General features: G+C 48.7%; 1 protein-coding gene across 1 annotated transcript in view; it reads right to left on the minus strand.

Annotated features, from left to right (window-relative positions):
• Nucleotides 1-15,987, minus strand: part of LOC309400397 (myosin-6) — a 78,713-nt gene that overhangs the window by 21,924 nt on the left and 40,802 nt on the right. The window contains exons 19-26 of the mRNA XM_081968869.1: nt 15,605-15,741; nt 13,927-14,053; nt 12,082-12,210; nt 11,219-11,461; nt 7,839-8,015; nt 6,201-6,346; nt 3,034-3,124; nt 1,070-1,459 (exon numbers count right to left, since the gene is read on the minus strand). Coding sequence (XP_081824995.1) covers nt 1,070-1,459; nt 3,034-3,124; nt 6,201-6,346; nt 7,839-8,015; nt 11,219-11,461; nt 12,082-12,210; nt 13,927-14,053; nt 15,605-15,741 — 1,440 coding nt within the window. The remainder of the gene's footprint in view (nt 1-1,069; nt 1,460-3,033; nt 3,125-6,200; nt 6,347-7,838; nt 8,016-11,218; nt 11,462-12,081; nt 12,211-13,926; nt 14,054-15,604; nt 15,742-15,987) is intronic.

The following is a 15,987-nucleotide window of genomic DNA, read 5'->3' on the forward strand; positions in this document are numbered from 1 at the left end:
ACTGATGATGTTCCTGTCAGGCCTGTAGTTATGTTCCTTTTAGGATCTTTGGCCTGCCACACTTTCTTATAATTTCCTATGCTGTTTCATTAGTATAGTAGTTGGTAGGGGGGAGTAGAAAGGAGTAGGATTGTGGAATGTATTGTTGTCATTTTTTATAGAAGCTCAAGGTCATCTTTTGTCTCCGCACCTCGACACCTGACCGGAAGCAGAGGGGTGTAGATGCCAGCGTGAAAGATGATGATTGGAACACGTGATGGATTTGTAGGTGTGGGGATAGATCATGAACTTTCAACTGGGTGGAATTCCAGGAAGAACATTAGAGTTGGAATTCCATAGACGTGCTAACTTGCCTGTATGATTAAAAGGGAACTTTAAGGATGATTCTGCCTTGGTCTCTGATTGATTTCATGCATGGTATTTAGAACGCTGACAGTTCCCTAGTTGGGTCATGAAATATCTGCAGGAAAACAACCCACCTCAGAGAGCACCAGAGACCCCAAATTTTTCTCCCAGCATCTACCTCCGTGATGGTGGCAGACGGAACCATTTATTAGGGCACGCAAGCTGACTTTGGCCTTCATTTTTGGCCATTTTCGGGAACAGACATCCGGTGTACACATTGGGCCATTTTTCTCCCTCCATAGGGTGAAAAAAATGACCCTATGGGCAACCTAGAGGTCCGTTCCCAAAATTCGGGGTTGCCCGTAGGATTGTTTTTTGCCCTCTGGAGGGGGGCGAGGATGCCATTTTCACCCTCCCCAGGCTCCTAGAAAGCCTCTGGAGCCTGGGAAGGACGAAAAGCGGGTCCACTCCACGCCAAAAGTGGGGGGAGGGTGGGAGTCGCCTGCGCATGCGAAGGGGGGTGGTCGCATGCATAGAAATATGGGTGTGGGCACGTCCATGCACGATCTTGTGCTCCCGCCGCTTTCGGCACACGATGGGAAAAAGATTAGCCATCGCTGGTCTATCGGTAGACCCCGTAGCACCGATCTACGTAAGAAGGAGTTTATTTTATCCACGGTCTGCTCGACTGGTTTTGGGACCCTCCCCTCCGCTGACACAATACCTTGGCCTTCAGAATCTGCTCCATGTTGGAGGCCACATCGTCCAGCTCCAGCTTCAGCTCGCTCTTCTCCTTCTCCAGCTTCTGCTTCACCCGCTGCAGGTTGTCGATCTGCTCGCCCAGCTCGGCCACGGAATCGGCGTGCTTCTTACGCAGGGTGGCCGCCGTGGCCTCGTGCTGCAGCGTGGCCTCCTCCAGGTCACGCCGCATCTTCTGGAACTCGGCCTCCCGCTTCTTGTTCAGCTCGATCTGCACTGAGTTGGCCCCTCCGGCCTCCTCCAGGCGCTCGCTGATCTCCTCCAGTTCTCGCGAAAGGTCCGAGCGCTGTTTCTCCACCTTGGCGCGGGCCGCGCGCTCCGCCTCCATCTCCTCTTCCAGCTCCTCAATTCGTGCCTGATCGGTGGGAAAAAGACAAATCGCTAAATCTTTCAACCTTCTGGAGCAGGGATCTCCAACCCCCCCCCCCCCTGAGCTGTGGACAAATGCCGGTCCGCAGCCTGTTAGGCACATACGTTACATGCAGTGATGGGTTCCGGATCCCGTTCCAACCGGTACGGTTGAAACGGGGCCCGGTGGTGTTTACATGGACGGGCGCAGTGCGCTCATGCATTTTAGCACCTCCGCGACGCTCCAGCTGTTCAGTGGAGCATCACACAGATGCTTAACGCACCGTGCTCGTGCGTGGAAGCGCCGAAGACTTGAAGGACTGGTAAGGAGCTCGGGCGGGTGGGTGAGCCCTCCACAAAACCAGAACGGAATGGTATCCAGTGCCCCGGGCAGGCTCCGGTATGCCTGTACCGGGGAGTACTGCCTGCAACCCACCACTGGTTGCATGTGAAACAGCGGTGGGTTCCTGCCAGTTCTCACCTCTTCTATAGAAGAGGTACCAGAAATCTACAGTGCGGTTTAGAACCGGTTCCAGCTCCCTCCCCCGCCCGTACATCATCAAGATGAAGAGCGAGAGGAGGAATTCTGGGAGTTGAAGTCCACAAGTTTTAAAGCTGTCAAGTTTGAACACCCCTGAAGGTTTTTTTTTTCTACAGGGTTAGTGGTGCAAGGGTATTGTAACTTGACAGCTTCAAGACTTGCACACTTCAATGCCAGAGTTTCCGAGCCAACATGACTGGAGGAGGAATTCTGGGAGTTGAAGTCCACAAGTCTGAAGCTGTCAAGTTTGAACACCCCTGGGGTTTTTTTTCTAAAGGGTTAGGGGTGCGAGGGTCTTGTAACTTGACAGCTTTAAGACTTGCACACTTCAATGCCAGAGTTCCTGAGCCAACATGACTGGAGGAGGAATTCTGGGAGTTGAAGTCACAAGTCTTAAAGCTGTCAAGTTTGAACACCCCTGAAGGTTTTTTTTTCTACAGGGTTAGTGGTGCAAGAGTATTGTAACTTGACAGCTTTAAGACTTGCAGACTTCAATGCCAGAGTTTCCGAGCAAACATGACTGCAGGAGGAATTCTGGGAGTTGAAGTCCACAAGTCTTAAAGCTATCAAGTTTGAACATCCCTGGGTTTTTTTCTAAAGGGTTAGGGGTGCGAGGGTCTTGTAACTTGACAGCTTTAAGACTTGCACACTTCAATGCCAGAGTTTCTGAGCCAACATGACTGCAGGAGGAATTCTGGGAGTTGAAGTCCACAAGTCTTAAAGCTGTCAAGTCTGAACACCCCTGGGGTTTTTTTTCTAAAGGGTTAGGGGTACGAGGGTGTTGTAACTTGACAGCTTTAAGACTTGCGTGCTTCAAATGCCAGAGTTCCTGAGCCAACATTTTGGTTGCTAAGCAAGAGCGTTATGAAGTGAGTTTCATCACATTTTACCATGCGCGAATAGGCAGAAATATAAAATTCTAAATCAATAAATAAGCTTCACTACCTGTGACTTAGAAAGGGCCCAAATCAGGCGGACAGTCCAGAATTTGGGGGATTTCTCCCTTACCCTGGCCTGAGCATCAAAGAAGGTTTTTCTACCTGGAGCTCTTTGAGTTTCTTCTGCAGCTGGGAAGCCAGAGCTTGCTCGTCTTCAATCTTGCTATTCTGCTGGTTGATATCAAACTCTTTCCTGCCAAAGAGAATTTTGGGAAGTTAAAAACCTGGTCCGTAAAATACAGATTGTCCTCGACTTAATAACCATTCAAAGTTACTAAGTTACATTGAAAAAAGTGACTTAGGACCAGAGGTGATATTCAGCCCATTCGGACTGGTTTGGGCAAACAGCTAGCGGGAATTTTGAGTGCCGTATTTTTCGGAGTATAAGACACAAATTTCCCCCCCTAAGAGAGCGTGGAAATGTTGGTACGCCTTATACACCGAATACAGCCATTTTTAGCCTCCTGAAGCCCCGCTCCTGCATCCTATTTTGACAAAAAACGGGTGTTTTTTTGCAAAAACTGAGGCGTTTTTGCCTTCCCCCAGTCTCCAGCAGCACTCTGCAGGCTTCAGCAGGACTGGGGGAAGGCAGAAATGCTGCCGTTTCTGCAAAAAATGGACCATAAACGGTCCGTTTTTCGCAAAAAACGAGGCGTTTTTGCTTCCCCCCACCCCTGCTGAAGCCTGTAGAGTAGTGGGGGTTTCGGATCCCGTTGCAACCGGTACAATACAATACAATACAATACAATAGTAGAGTTGGAAGGGACCTTGGAGGTCTTCTAGTCCAACCCCCTGCCTAGGCAGGAAACCCTATACCGTTTCAGACAGATGGCTATCCAACATCTTCTTAAAGACTTCCAGTGTTGGGGCATTCACAACTTCTGGAGGCAACTTCTGTTCCACTGATGAATTGTTCTCACTGTCAGGAAATTTCTCCTCAGTTCTAAGTTGCTTCTCTCCTTGATTAGTTTCCACCCATTGCTTCTTGTTCTACCCTCAGGTGCCTTGGAAAATAGTTTGACTCCCTCTTCTTTGTGGCAACCCCTGAGATATTGGAAGACTGCTATCATGTCTCCCCTGGTCCTTCTTTCTATTAAACTAGACATACCCAGTTCCGGTGCAACGGAGCTGGGCGTCCACCACATATTCGCACGCAGCGTGCGGACATGCATATTTACCGCCCGCGATGCCTCTGCAATGCTTGGCAGAGTGTCGCACAGGCACTGTACGCTCCGTGCATGTGGTTGGAACCCCCGAAAACCTCAAATACCACTAAGGAGTGCAGGCGGGCAGGTGGGCCCTCTGGAGCACCATACTGGTATCGTACCTGGTGCTCCCGGCAGGCACCGGCACGCCCGTATCGGGGCGTACTGCTTGTAACCCACCACTGCTGCAGAGTGCTCCTGGGGGCCACTTTTCTTTCTTACTTACCTCTTCAAAATCTTGATGCATCTTATTTAATTTAATTAGCACTTCTAGACCGCCCCCTCTCCCAAAAGGGACTTATACACCAGTGTGTCTTATAGTCCGAAAAATACGGTAGTTCAGAGAACCGGCAAAAACCACTTCAGGTTGGGGCCTCCCTCCCACTCCTGTCGTTCTATGTTTTTTAGCTCAGCTGATTCGCGCAGCAGAGTTCTGCCACGCCTCAACTGAGCTAAGCAACAGTTCAGCGCACCAGCGTTGACACCAAGGACTGTCTTTGAGTGCTGCGCAGGCGCACAAACACACGTTAGGTGCAAGCGTGCGCGTGAAGCGCTGTCTCATAGAACCGGTAGGAAAAGATTTGGAAGCCCACCACAGCTGAAGAACATTTCTCAAACGTACAACCTTTGCAACATCTCTGCGGCCTCACCTGTGAGCAAAATTCAGTCGCTTGGCCACGGACACATACTTGCGACGGTTGTAGCATGCTGGGGAGGTGTCAGGTGGTCCCCTTTTTGCGACCTTCTGACGCGCAAAGTCCACAGGGAAGCCAAATTCACTTAACAACCGGGTGACTTACTTAAAGCGGCAGGGATTCCCGTAACCAATGTGGCAAGAAAGGTCGTAAAACGGGACAAATAATCCGCTTAAGAAATGTCCCGCATAGCAAGAGGAATTTTGGGCTCAATTGTGATCATAAATTGAGGACTGTCTGTATCAATCTGATCCCCCTGCAACTTCTTAAACCCTGGTCTGTAGCTCAAGCATCACATCCAGCTTCTCAGCCCACCCGACAATCTCTGCTATGCCGGTAATCCTCGACTTACGGCCATTCATTTAGTGACAGTTTCGAGTTATGACAGCACTGAAAATGTGACTTATGACAGGTCTCTCTCTCTTTCCTTCCTTTCTTCCTTCCTTCCTCTCTCTCTCTTTCTTCCTCCCTCTTTCTTTTTTCTTCCTTTCTTCCTTCTTTTCCCCCAGTTTTGTATTATTTTTAAATATTTCTTTCTAGTTTATATTTCGATAAACTAATAAAATGTGTGTGTGTGTGTGTGTGTACTAACCACAACCAAAAGGTTGTAAAATCAGGTACCATCATGGGATGCCTCACTTAAAGATCACATCACTTAATAATGGTCATAAGTCAAGGACTACCTGTATTCTGTATGCCGCCCCCCCCTAAAATGGGTTACAGTGCCCTATAAACTGGGATTTCTGGATTCCAGGAACAATGAGTCACTCTCCAGGTTGGAGAAGGAAGCTAATTCCTTCCCAACCAGTTGTGAATGACACAACACAAAAATGCTGGTGGAGGGATGAGACCAGTTTTATTTTCGTTCAGTGGTGGGATTCAGACGGTTTGAGCCGGTGCAAACGAACCGGTTCTTAAATTGCTGGCTGGCCCTGCCCCTTCCTGCCCCTTCCAGGAGTCTCCACGTTCTCTGTTTTGGCTCCCAGGTAGCAGGGAGGGCTACTCGGCCCAAAATAGGCACAGGGGGGCAGCGGGGCAACCCCCCAGGGCCCATTTTGGCTCTCAGGAGGCTGCAGGAAGGTGTACTAGGCCCAAAATGGGGAACAGGGTGGTAGTGGTCCGTTTTTGCTCCCAGGGGAGTGCAGCAGGCCAAGTGCTGCCTGTCACCACCTGGCCACGCCCATCAAGGCCACACCCACCCAGCAGGTCATTAGGACAGAGAACCAGTTGTTAAATTATTTGAATCCCATCACTGCTTTCGTCCTTATTTTGGAGACAAATATGAAAACTCTTGCGCTTAGCCATTTTTGTGACCCATGGAGACCCCTGACTGGAGAAGCCAAAGGCCCAGGGCTGGCGCTTCCCGTACTTTTTAATTTTCTCTTCCAGCTGCTGTTTGTCGTTCTCCAAGTCCATGATGTTCTCTTGTGCCAACTTTAGGTCTCCTTCAAGTTTCCTTTTCGACCGTTCAAGATCCATTCGGATCTTCCTCTCTTGTTCCAGAGAACCTTCCAGCTGTTGTAGGGAAGAGGGGAGAAGAGAGGAGGGGGAGAGAGGAAGGAAGAAGCAAAGAAGGGAAGGAAGAAAGGAAGAAAGGAGGGAAGGAAAGAAAGAGAAGGAAGGAGGGAGGGAAGAAGCAAAGAAAGGAAGGAAGAAAGGAGGGAGGGAGGTAAGGAAGGAAGTTAAGCAAAGAAGAAAAGAAGGAAAGAAAGAAAGAAAGAAAGAAAAAGGGAGGGAGGGGGAAAGTAGCAAAGAAGGGAAGAAAGAAAGGAAGAAGGGAGGGAGGGAAAGAAAGAAGGAGGGAGCAGGAAAGGAGGAAAGAAGCAAAGAAGGGAAGGAAGAAATAAAGGAGGGAGGTAAGGAAGGAAGGAAGGAAGGAAGAAGGAAAGAAATAGGGAAGGAGGAAGGGAAAGAGGGAGGGAGAAAGAAGCAAAGCAGGGAAGGAAGAAAGGAGGGAGATAAAGAAGGACGGAAGGAAGGAGGGGGAAGAAGGCAGGAGATAAAGAAGGAAGGAGGGAAGGAATAAAGGAAAGAAGGAAAGAAGCGAGACAGCAAGGAAGGAAAGGAAGAAAAGTAAAGAAGGGTAAGAGAGGAAGGAAGGAAGGAAGGAAGGAAAGAAGGCAGAGAAGCAAGGAAGAAAAAAGGGAGGGAGGAACGACAGAAGTTGGAAAAAGAATAGAAAAGGGGAAAGGAAAAAAAAGAAAGGAAAGATGAGGGAGGGAAAGAAAGAAAGGAAAGAGGAAGGAAGGAAAGAAGGGAAAGAGAGGAAGGAAGAAAAAAGAGAAGAGAAGATTTTGAATACAAAACTGAATGCCACCAAATGCCCTTTTAAATTATAAGTATGGATGGTGGGCTATACCACAAACCATGCCACCTTCACCCTCTGACTCTCTCTGGATACTCCACGTTTAATACCCCTAGCATCCATCATCAACCAGCACGAACCAATATCAAAACATCCAGTCGATTTTACTTCCTCTCTCTACCTCACTGGCGCCTAAAACGGAGAAGCCACACCTATCCCAAACCTCTAGAAGATGTTCTCTAGATGAGGCCAATTAAGGACGGATGGACATCTCACCCCAGCCGAGGACCACAAGAGTCCTAATCTGTCTACAAGGCTGACTCCCAGGGGTAGGATTCAGCCGGTTCAGATCGGTTTGGGCGAACCGGTTCGCTCCGACGATCACCTGGGGAGCGAACCAGTTCCCTCCAACGATCAGCTGGGCCCGCCCTCTCGCCTTTGTGCTTTGCTTATCTATATCGTCTCAGCTGATTGGCGCAGAGAGCGGATTGCCATGCCCCAGCTGTGTTACTCCCCAAGAAGTAACGTGAAAGGTACGTTTGGGTAAAACTGCAGCGAAACATGCGATCACCAATCCGGTTGTTTAACCGGCTGGATCCCACCACTGCTGCCACTTTTGGTTATCAAAGCTCGGTCTGGGAGGAGCGAGAACCCCCGACAGATGGACGGACACCCCCCTCTCCCCGGCCTCGGTCCACTCACATCGTCCACTTGCTGTTCCAGCTTCATCTTGGCTTTGCTGAGGCTGTTGACTTTGTCTTCTTCAACCTGGAAGTCATCCAAGGCTTGTTGGTGAGCTTCCTGGAGGGATTTCTTCTCCTTGGTCAGCTTGGTGATGATCTCATCCAGACCGGCCATTTCTTCCGTCAGGTTTTTCACCTGAAAAAAAAAAAGAGAAGGGACAATGAATCTTTGGCTTGCAGCCCTGAGTCCTTTTGGAGAAGGCCGGCATATAAATCCAAACAAACAAACAAACAAACAAACAAACAAACAAACAAACAGCCGTTCGTTTTAGGGACGATTTGTAGCGACGACGGGCCTGCCCCAAAGTGTGTTCTGACTTAGGCTTCCTGAGAAAGCATACATCACACTCTTAGTCCCCCAAACCCTCTTTTATTTAAACGGCTGTGAATTATGGTTATTCACAGCCCGTAATGATTCATAAACAGTCTGTGAAGAGCCCGACAGATGTCTGCTCGAATTGCCAAAGTCTTTCAGGGTAATGTTGATAAGCACCAGCCTTTATCTCTCTTGAAACGCCGCCAGAGACCTAATGGCCAATTAGTTTTGCAAGGCCAAACGTAACACAGAGTCAAACAGAGGTTCTCAGAGTTTGAACCGACCAGAATGAACTAATTGCTTCCTGCAAAGGCTCACGTCCGTTTGCTCCTCTTTTATGTCTTATGAGAGGGGCCAATCATCTCCAAGCCCGAGTTGCCCTTTTTTCTTACTGTATTTTTCAGAGTATAAGACGCACCTTTTTCCCTCAAAAAAAGAGGCTGAAAATCTGGGTGCGTCTTATACACCGAATACAGCATTTTTTTTTGCCTCCCTAGCCCCGCCCCTTCACCAAAATGGCCGTGCATACCCTTATGGAGGCTTTCAGAGAGCTCCCGGAGGCCGGGGAGGGCAGAAATGAGGGGAAAATGGGCCCTTTTTTTGCCCCCACCAGTCTCTAGCAGCACTCTATAAGCCTCCAAATGGCTATGCATGCAATTTTTTTGACAAAACACAGGCCTGTTTTCGTGAAAAATGTGCCATTTTTTGCTCACCCCCCCCCCCGGAGCACTCTGCAAGCCCCCACAAGGCTATTCATGCCTTTTTTTGAAAAAAAAGGGCCGTTTTTGTGAAAAGCAGGACGTATTTGGGAGGTTTGCAGAGTGCAAAAACTTTTTCCCCCCTTTTGGAAAGCTCTCCCTCCCTCCCTACCTACACACACTCTCTCTCCCTACCTACCTACTGTATTTCTCTCTCTATATATATTTCTCTCTTTCTATCCATCTCCCTCCCTCCTGACCTACCCCCTCTCTCTTTCTCTCTCTCTATCCCTTTATCTACCTACCTACCTACACACACTCTCTCTCCCTATCTACCTACTGTATTTCTCTCTCTCTCTATTTCTCTCTCTCTATCCCTCTCCCTCCCTTCCTACCTACACACACTCTCTCTCCCTATCTACCTACTGTATTTCTCTATCTATTTCTCTCTCTCTATCCCTTTATCTACCTACCTACCTACACACACTCTCCCTCCCTCCCTCCCTACTGTATTTCTCTCTCTCTCTATTTCTCTCTCTCTATCCATCTCTCTCCCTCCTAACCTACCCCCTCTCTCTTTCTCTCTCTCTATTCCTTTATCTACTATCTACCTACACACACACACTCTCTCTACATACCTACTGTATTTCTCTCTCTATTTTTATCTCTCTATCCATCTCCCTTCCTCCTTACCTACTCTCTCTCTCTCTCTCTCTATCCCTTTACCTACCTACCTACCCTCTCTCTCTCCCTCCCTATCTACAGTATTTCTCTCTCTCTCTCTCCCCCTTTATCTACCTACCTACCTACCTACCTATTCTCTCTCTCTTCCTACCTATCTACTGTATTTCTCTCTCTCTCAATTCTCTTTCTCTCTCTATCCCTCTACCTACCAACCTACCCACTCCCTCTCTCTCCCCCTACCTATCTACTGTATTTCTCTGTTTCTTTCTGTTTCTCTCTCTCTATCCCTCTACCTACCTACCGACACTCTCTCTATATATATATATTTCTCTCTCTCTACCCCTTTATCTACCTACCTACCAAACTACTCACTCACTCTCTCCATACCTACCTACTGTATTTCTCTCTTTCTTTTCCTCCCTCTCCCTCTATCTACCTATCTACTTTTTTTTTAAAAAAATTGCTTCTTCAAAACCTTGGTGCTTCTTATACTCCAAAAAATACAGTAATTGTTCTTGTCTTCCTGCAGCTCTGGGAACAGGCTCCTCCTGTTCTTCTGCCTCGCTTATGTCAGACTCCGGAGACTCCGGAGGCATCGCATAGCTGCTAGATGGCCCTGGCCTCCTCTCTGCCTCCCACGCAGAGCCCTCGTCTGATCCTTCCCCAGAGTCTAGGACAGGACCATGTTCTCCCCCAACCTCCTCACTCACTGACGCTGTGTTTCACGCTTATCACGGTTGCATCATTCTCTCGGGTCGTGTGAGTAAAATTATGACCATTTGGCAACTGGTTCAATTGAGGTTGAGCAGTTTTAGATTCCTAGACTGATTCCTAGAATCACTGAGTTGGAAGGGATCTTAGAGGTCTTCTAGTCCAACCCCCTGCTCAGGCAGGAAACCCTGTATCATTTCAGACCAAGGGTTATCTCATCTCTTCTTTAAAAACTTCCAGGGTTGGAACATTTACAACGTTTGTTGAATGTTTGTTTAAGGACCGATGGCGCTGCTGAAAGCAAAACTGTGGCCGTCTTTCACACTTACGACGGTAGCCGCATCCTCTCGATCAGGCGATTAAACCTATGGCATTTGGCAACTGGTTCGGGTAGGTAGAACTTGACTCCCGACAGCTCGTTTAATGACCGTTCAGAGCCACGACAGCTCCAATAGAAGTGAAATTGTGACCTGTTTCACACTTACGATCGTTGCATCATCCTCTCGGTCACCGGATTAAAACTATGACATGGGGCAACTGGTTCATACCGGTAGACCTTGAATCCCAACGGTTCATTTAACGACCGTCCCAAGTTAAGACGGCACCGATCCAAAGTGAAATTGTGATCGTCTTACGACGGTCAGGTAATCAAAATCCAAACGCTTGGCAACTTGACTCGTATTTACGACGGTTTTGCGGTGTCCCGGGGTCAAGGGATCTCCCTTTTGCGACTAAGGTCAACAAGGAAGCCAGATTCACTTAACAACCGGGTAACTAATTGAACGACGGATTTGTGACCTACTTCCAAAAAAATTGTGACAGGAAACCTTGTAAAACGGGGCCAAACTCAACCGCTCTCTGGCTAAGCGACGGAGAATTTGGGGAGCCCTTGGGGTCGTAAGTCAAGGACCACCCGTGCTTTCGACGTACCTTGTTCTCCGTGGCGTGCTTCTCCTTCTCCACCTTGGCCAAGGTCAACTCCAGGTCATCTATATCTTTCTTGAGTTCCGAACATTCGTCTTCCAGCTTCCGCTTCTTGGCGGTCAGTTCGGCGTTCATCTCCTCTTCGTCTTCGATCCGTTCGGTCATCTCCTTCACCTTGGCCTCCAGCTGGATCTTGTTCTTGATCAGCTGGTCGCAGCGTTCCTCGGCGTCGTTCAGGTTGTCTTGCTCCTGAAGAAGGGAAGGAGAGAAGAAAAAGATGAAGCGATGGAGGAGAATATTTCAGGGTTGAACTGCGGGGTCATTGGTGAGTCTGAGCTTGGTGTAGTTCTCTTGCAAATGGTTCGTGACCCAACTAGGGTACATCGTCAGGGCTTGGAGGAGGAGGAGGAGGAGGAAGAGAAGGAGAAAGAGAAAGAGAAGGAAGACTGAAGGGTCTTTGGTGCTCTCTGAGCTTGGTGGTTTTCTTTCAGATGTTTCATGACCCAACTAGGGAACATCATCCATGGTAGAAGGGAGTTGGAGAAGGAGAAGGAGGAAGAGAAGGAGAAGAAGAGGGAGGAGAGATGTGAGGTCCTGCTCTCTGAGCTTGGTGTAGTTTTCTTGCGGACGTTTCATGACCCAACTAGGGAACATCACCAATGCCAAGAGGTTTGCTCAAACCTCCTTCCCTTCTAGCACTGATGATGTTCCCTAGTTGGGTCATGCAAGGTCTGCGAGCAAGCACCCAACCTCAGAGATCTCCAAGTTCTCCGTGTAAAGGAAGAACTTCAGAACAAGGTGCTAGGCTGCAAACCTCTGTGTTAAAAAAAAAAAGAAGGGAGAATAAAGGAAGCTTAAACATAACTCACAGCTTGGACTTGCAACTGGAGGTCGTTCTTCTCCTGGAGTAAGGAAACCATCTTCTCCTCCAGCTCCTTTCTCCGGGTTTCTGACTTCTCCAGAGCTTCCTTCAGCCTCCCAAATTCCTCCTTCATCGTCTGTGAAGGATACAAAAGAGTCACCTCAATCAATCAATCAATCAATCAATCAATCAATCAATCAATCAATGAGAATAGAGCTGGAAGGGACCTTGGTGGTCTTCTACTCCAACCTCCTGCTCAAGCAGGAGACCTTATACCATTTCAGACGAATGGCTGTTGAGTCTCTTCTTACTCCAGCGATGAAGCCTCCATAACCTCTGATGGCAAGCCGTTCCACTGGCCAATTGTTCTCACTGTTAGGGAGTTACTCCTTAGTTCCAGGTTGATTCTCTCCTTGATGGGTTTCCACCCTTGTCCTTCCTTCAGGTGGGCCCCCTCTTCTTTGGGGCAACCCCTCAAATATTGGAGCGCTGCTATCAAGTCACCCCTAGCCTATCTTTTCCTTAGACTACACCTATCGAGTTCCTGCAATCGTTTTTCATACGGTTTAGTCTGCAGGCCTTTAATTATTCTACAGGCAGTCCTCGGCTTACAACACTTCGTTTAGTGACTGTTCAAAGTTGCAACCTCACTGTAAAAAGAGACCGATGACCGTTTTTCAAAGTTACGACCTTTGCAGCATCCACGTGATCAAACTTCAGAGGCTTGGCAACCGGTTCACATTTATGACGGTTGCAGTGGGCTGGGGTCATGGGATCCCCTTTTGCGACCCGCAAACCAGGTCATAAAAAGGGTCCCACGGTTACCCGCTTAACAACCAGCACGAGTTACGACCGTATTTCCTGTTAGAAATTCTGTTTACATAGAGCAAACAAGGAACACAGTCACCATGTGTTTTACTGCTCATCTATTTTGAACGGTAACAGGAAACAGGACACTCTACTTAGAACGAAAGAGCAGAGTATATACCATAGATCCAAACTTGTAAACCCTGCTATCTACTGGCTGAATACTCCTGTAGTTGTCGCATGGAAATACAATCAATTACGGTTGTAAGTTGAGGACTGCCTGTGTAAATGCAAATATAAGATGTAACACTTTTGTGCTTTTACGGTTTCAATTATGGGAACATTGCTTGCTGCACAGAGTCAATTGTCGACTGAGACAGGCGGTCAATACGTCTGAAGCCATATTGGTGCATCTTCAGGGCTGCCACAGCAAGGTCGGTTGGCTTTTTCACTGGCCGTGCCAATAACAACATGCCTAATAAATTCATCCTTTGAGGAAACTCCAGGTCTCAGAGTTTTGTTGGGTCTAACACAGTAGCTATTAAAGAAATGAATGAATGAATCATCATCTTCTTTTATGGAGCTGAGACCTGGCCAGATGCCTTTCCTGTTGCCAATGAGGAGTTATATTCAAGCAAATATATATTCTCAATATGCCCAGAGATAAATATCTGCCTCTACCTAGGATTGAACTCTAAGCCTCCTCATTGTGAGGCGAGAGCTTCACCTCTAGGCCACCACACCACTCAATGACTGACTGACTGACTGACTGAATGAATCATATTCTTTTAATGACCTCATAATCTCTTGCGGAGTGGAGTCTGGGCAACTGAATGGAGCTGAGTATTTACTGGCCAGATGCCTTTATTATTGCCAATGAGGAGTTATATTCAAGCAGATATATATTCACAATGTGCCCAGAGAGAGAAATCTACCTAGGATCGAACACTACGTCTCCTCATGGTGAGGCGAGAGCTCTACCTCTAGGCCACCGTGCCACTCAATGAATGAATGAATGAACAAATGAACGAATAAAGGCAGCCACCTGCATTTCTTTCTCGGTTTCCGCGCTCTTCAGCAAAGGTTTGATCTTGAAGAAAAGCTTCATCCAAGGCCAGTTTTTCACCCCCATGAAAGCCCGGATGTTGTACTGGATAATGAGCAAGGCGTCCCTGGTGAAAGACATCAAGGAGAACTACACCATAACTTTTCAGAAAACACTTTTCTCCCTTCTCCACCCCCTGTCCCGCAGAATTCATTCCTCAAAATCCCTTGGGATTGCAAAGCATTCGGCTATCATTGCACTTCAAAGCAAGAACGTGCAAAAAAATATGTGCCCTTTTTAAAAGCAGTGGACTCATTTAGTGACCATTCATGATTATGACAGTGATGTTGTGGCCCACCAGACTTAGACGATGAGGAGTTTGGGGAGGAAATTGGGCCAGTTCTGGAGGGTAGCTCTGATGGATGTTCTGCGTCAGACGCAGAGATAAAGCCAGGGCCGTCCGACATTTCTCGTACGTGCAGAGAAGTTAGAAGAGGTGAACAACGGAGGACAAGGAGTCAACTCGAGAAGCAAAGCACACATGGGCACTGTATGGCGCTCCCTGTCTGGGGAATAAATAGGGAAGGGGAGTGGTTGTTGTAGGAGACAACAGTTCATCTTTCTGAAGGTTTTGCTCATTGTGTCTCGTACATCGAAGACCAGTTTGACACAGGGGTGTCAAACTGGATTTCTTCGAGGGCTGGATTGGCATTGTAGTTCTCCTCTGCAGGCTGGCCATGGGGGGGGGGCAGGGAGGGGGGGAGAGATGGGATGGACACCTCCTGCAGTGCTTTGCCGGCAGTGGTGGGTTCCGGATGCAGCGCGCGTACACGCACCTTAGCGCCTCCACGATGCTGCAGCTGCTCAGGGGAGCGTCGTGCAGGCGCTGTATGTAGCTGGGAGCAATTCTACAGAAGACTTAAAAGACCGGTAAGGAGCTCGGGCGGACAGGCGGGCCCTCCGGAGCACCATACCGGAACGGTATCTGGTGCTACGGGCTGGTTCCGGTACGCCCGTACAGAGGCGTACTGCCTTCAACCCACCACTGTTTGCCAGCCAAAAACAGGCTGCAGGTGGGCCGTGCGATACCCCTGGGTAGCCTATTTTCAGACTCCACAGCCTCCTGCAGAACTCTGCTAGCTAAAAACAGGCTGTGGGTGGGCTGCGCGAGCCCCTGTGCAGCCTGTTTTTCACCTCAATGGCCTACTGCAGCACCCTGACGACTGAAAAGAGTCTGTGGGTGGGCTGGCCAAGGGCCCCCCTGTGGCCCGTTTTCAACCTCCACCGCCTCTTGCAGCACTGCTAACCGAAAATGGGTCCCACGTGGCCGTCCGAGGCCCCCGCAATGCCCATTTTTTGGCCTCCATGGCCTCCTGCAGCACTCTGCTGACCGAAAATGGGCCATGCCCCATTTTGGACGGCAGAGGCATCGCAGGTTGGTCCTTTGTTAGTTCCAGGCTGGCCCCATGGGCCGGATCTAAGCACCCTGTGGGCTGGATGCGGCCCGTGGGCCTTGAGTTTGACACCCCCTGCTCTAGACACTAGTTTCGGGATTCTGCGATCTGCAATCCGAATAACGAAAGACGACCGCGTTTAAGAAGAGGGTCTTTTCCCCTCTGCTGACCCTCGTCCTTCTCCTCCGGTTGAGGTCGCCATCCATAACTTCTCCAGGTCTCACCTGCGCTCCATGATCTTCCGGAACTCAATGCGCATAAGTTGGCCTCTTGCCCTGGCTTGAATGCGAGTGATGATGCGGGACAACCGTTCGTCTCGCAACTCTTCGAGTTGACCCAGGAGCCCCGCCTTGAAAAACACCTGCGGGATGGGAAGACGGTTTGGATTTCATTGGATTCGTGAAATTTTTTTTTAAAAAAAAAGCAACGTGAAAGAAACAAGAGGTGGTAACGTCCACTTGTTGAATGGATTTCTGTTTCGGTTGCCGTTTTGTCACGACAGAGACTTTGAAGCAGGCTTTTTCTCCAGCTTTATTTTATTATTGATTTGATTTGATTTGATTTCTAGACCGCCCCCTCTCCCCGAAGGGACTCGGGGCCGTGTACA

The sequence above is a fragment of the Natrix helvetica genome (assembly GCF_964273705.1).
Source record: "Natrix helvetica genome assembly, chromosome: W".
Lineage (NCBI taxonomy): Eukaryota > Metazoa > Chordata > Lepidosauria > Squamata > Natricidae > Natrix > Natrix helvetica.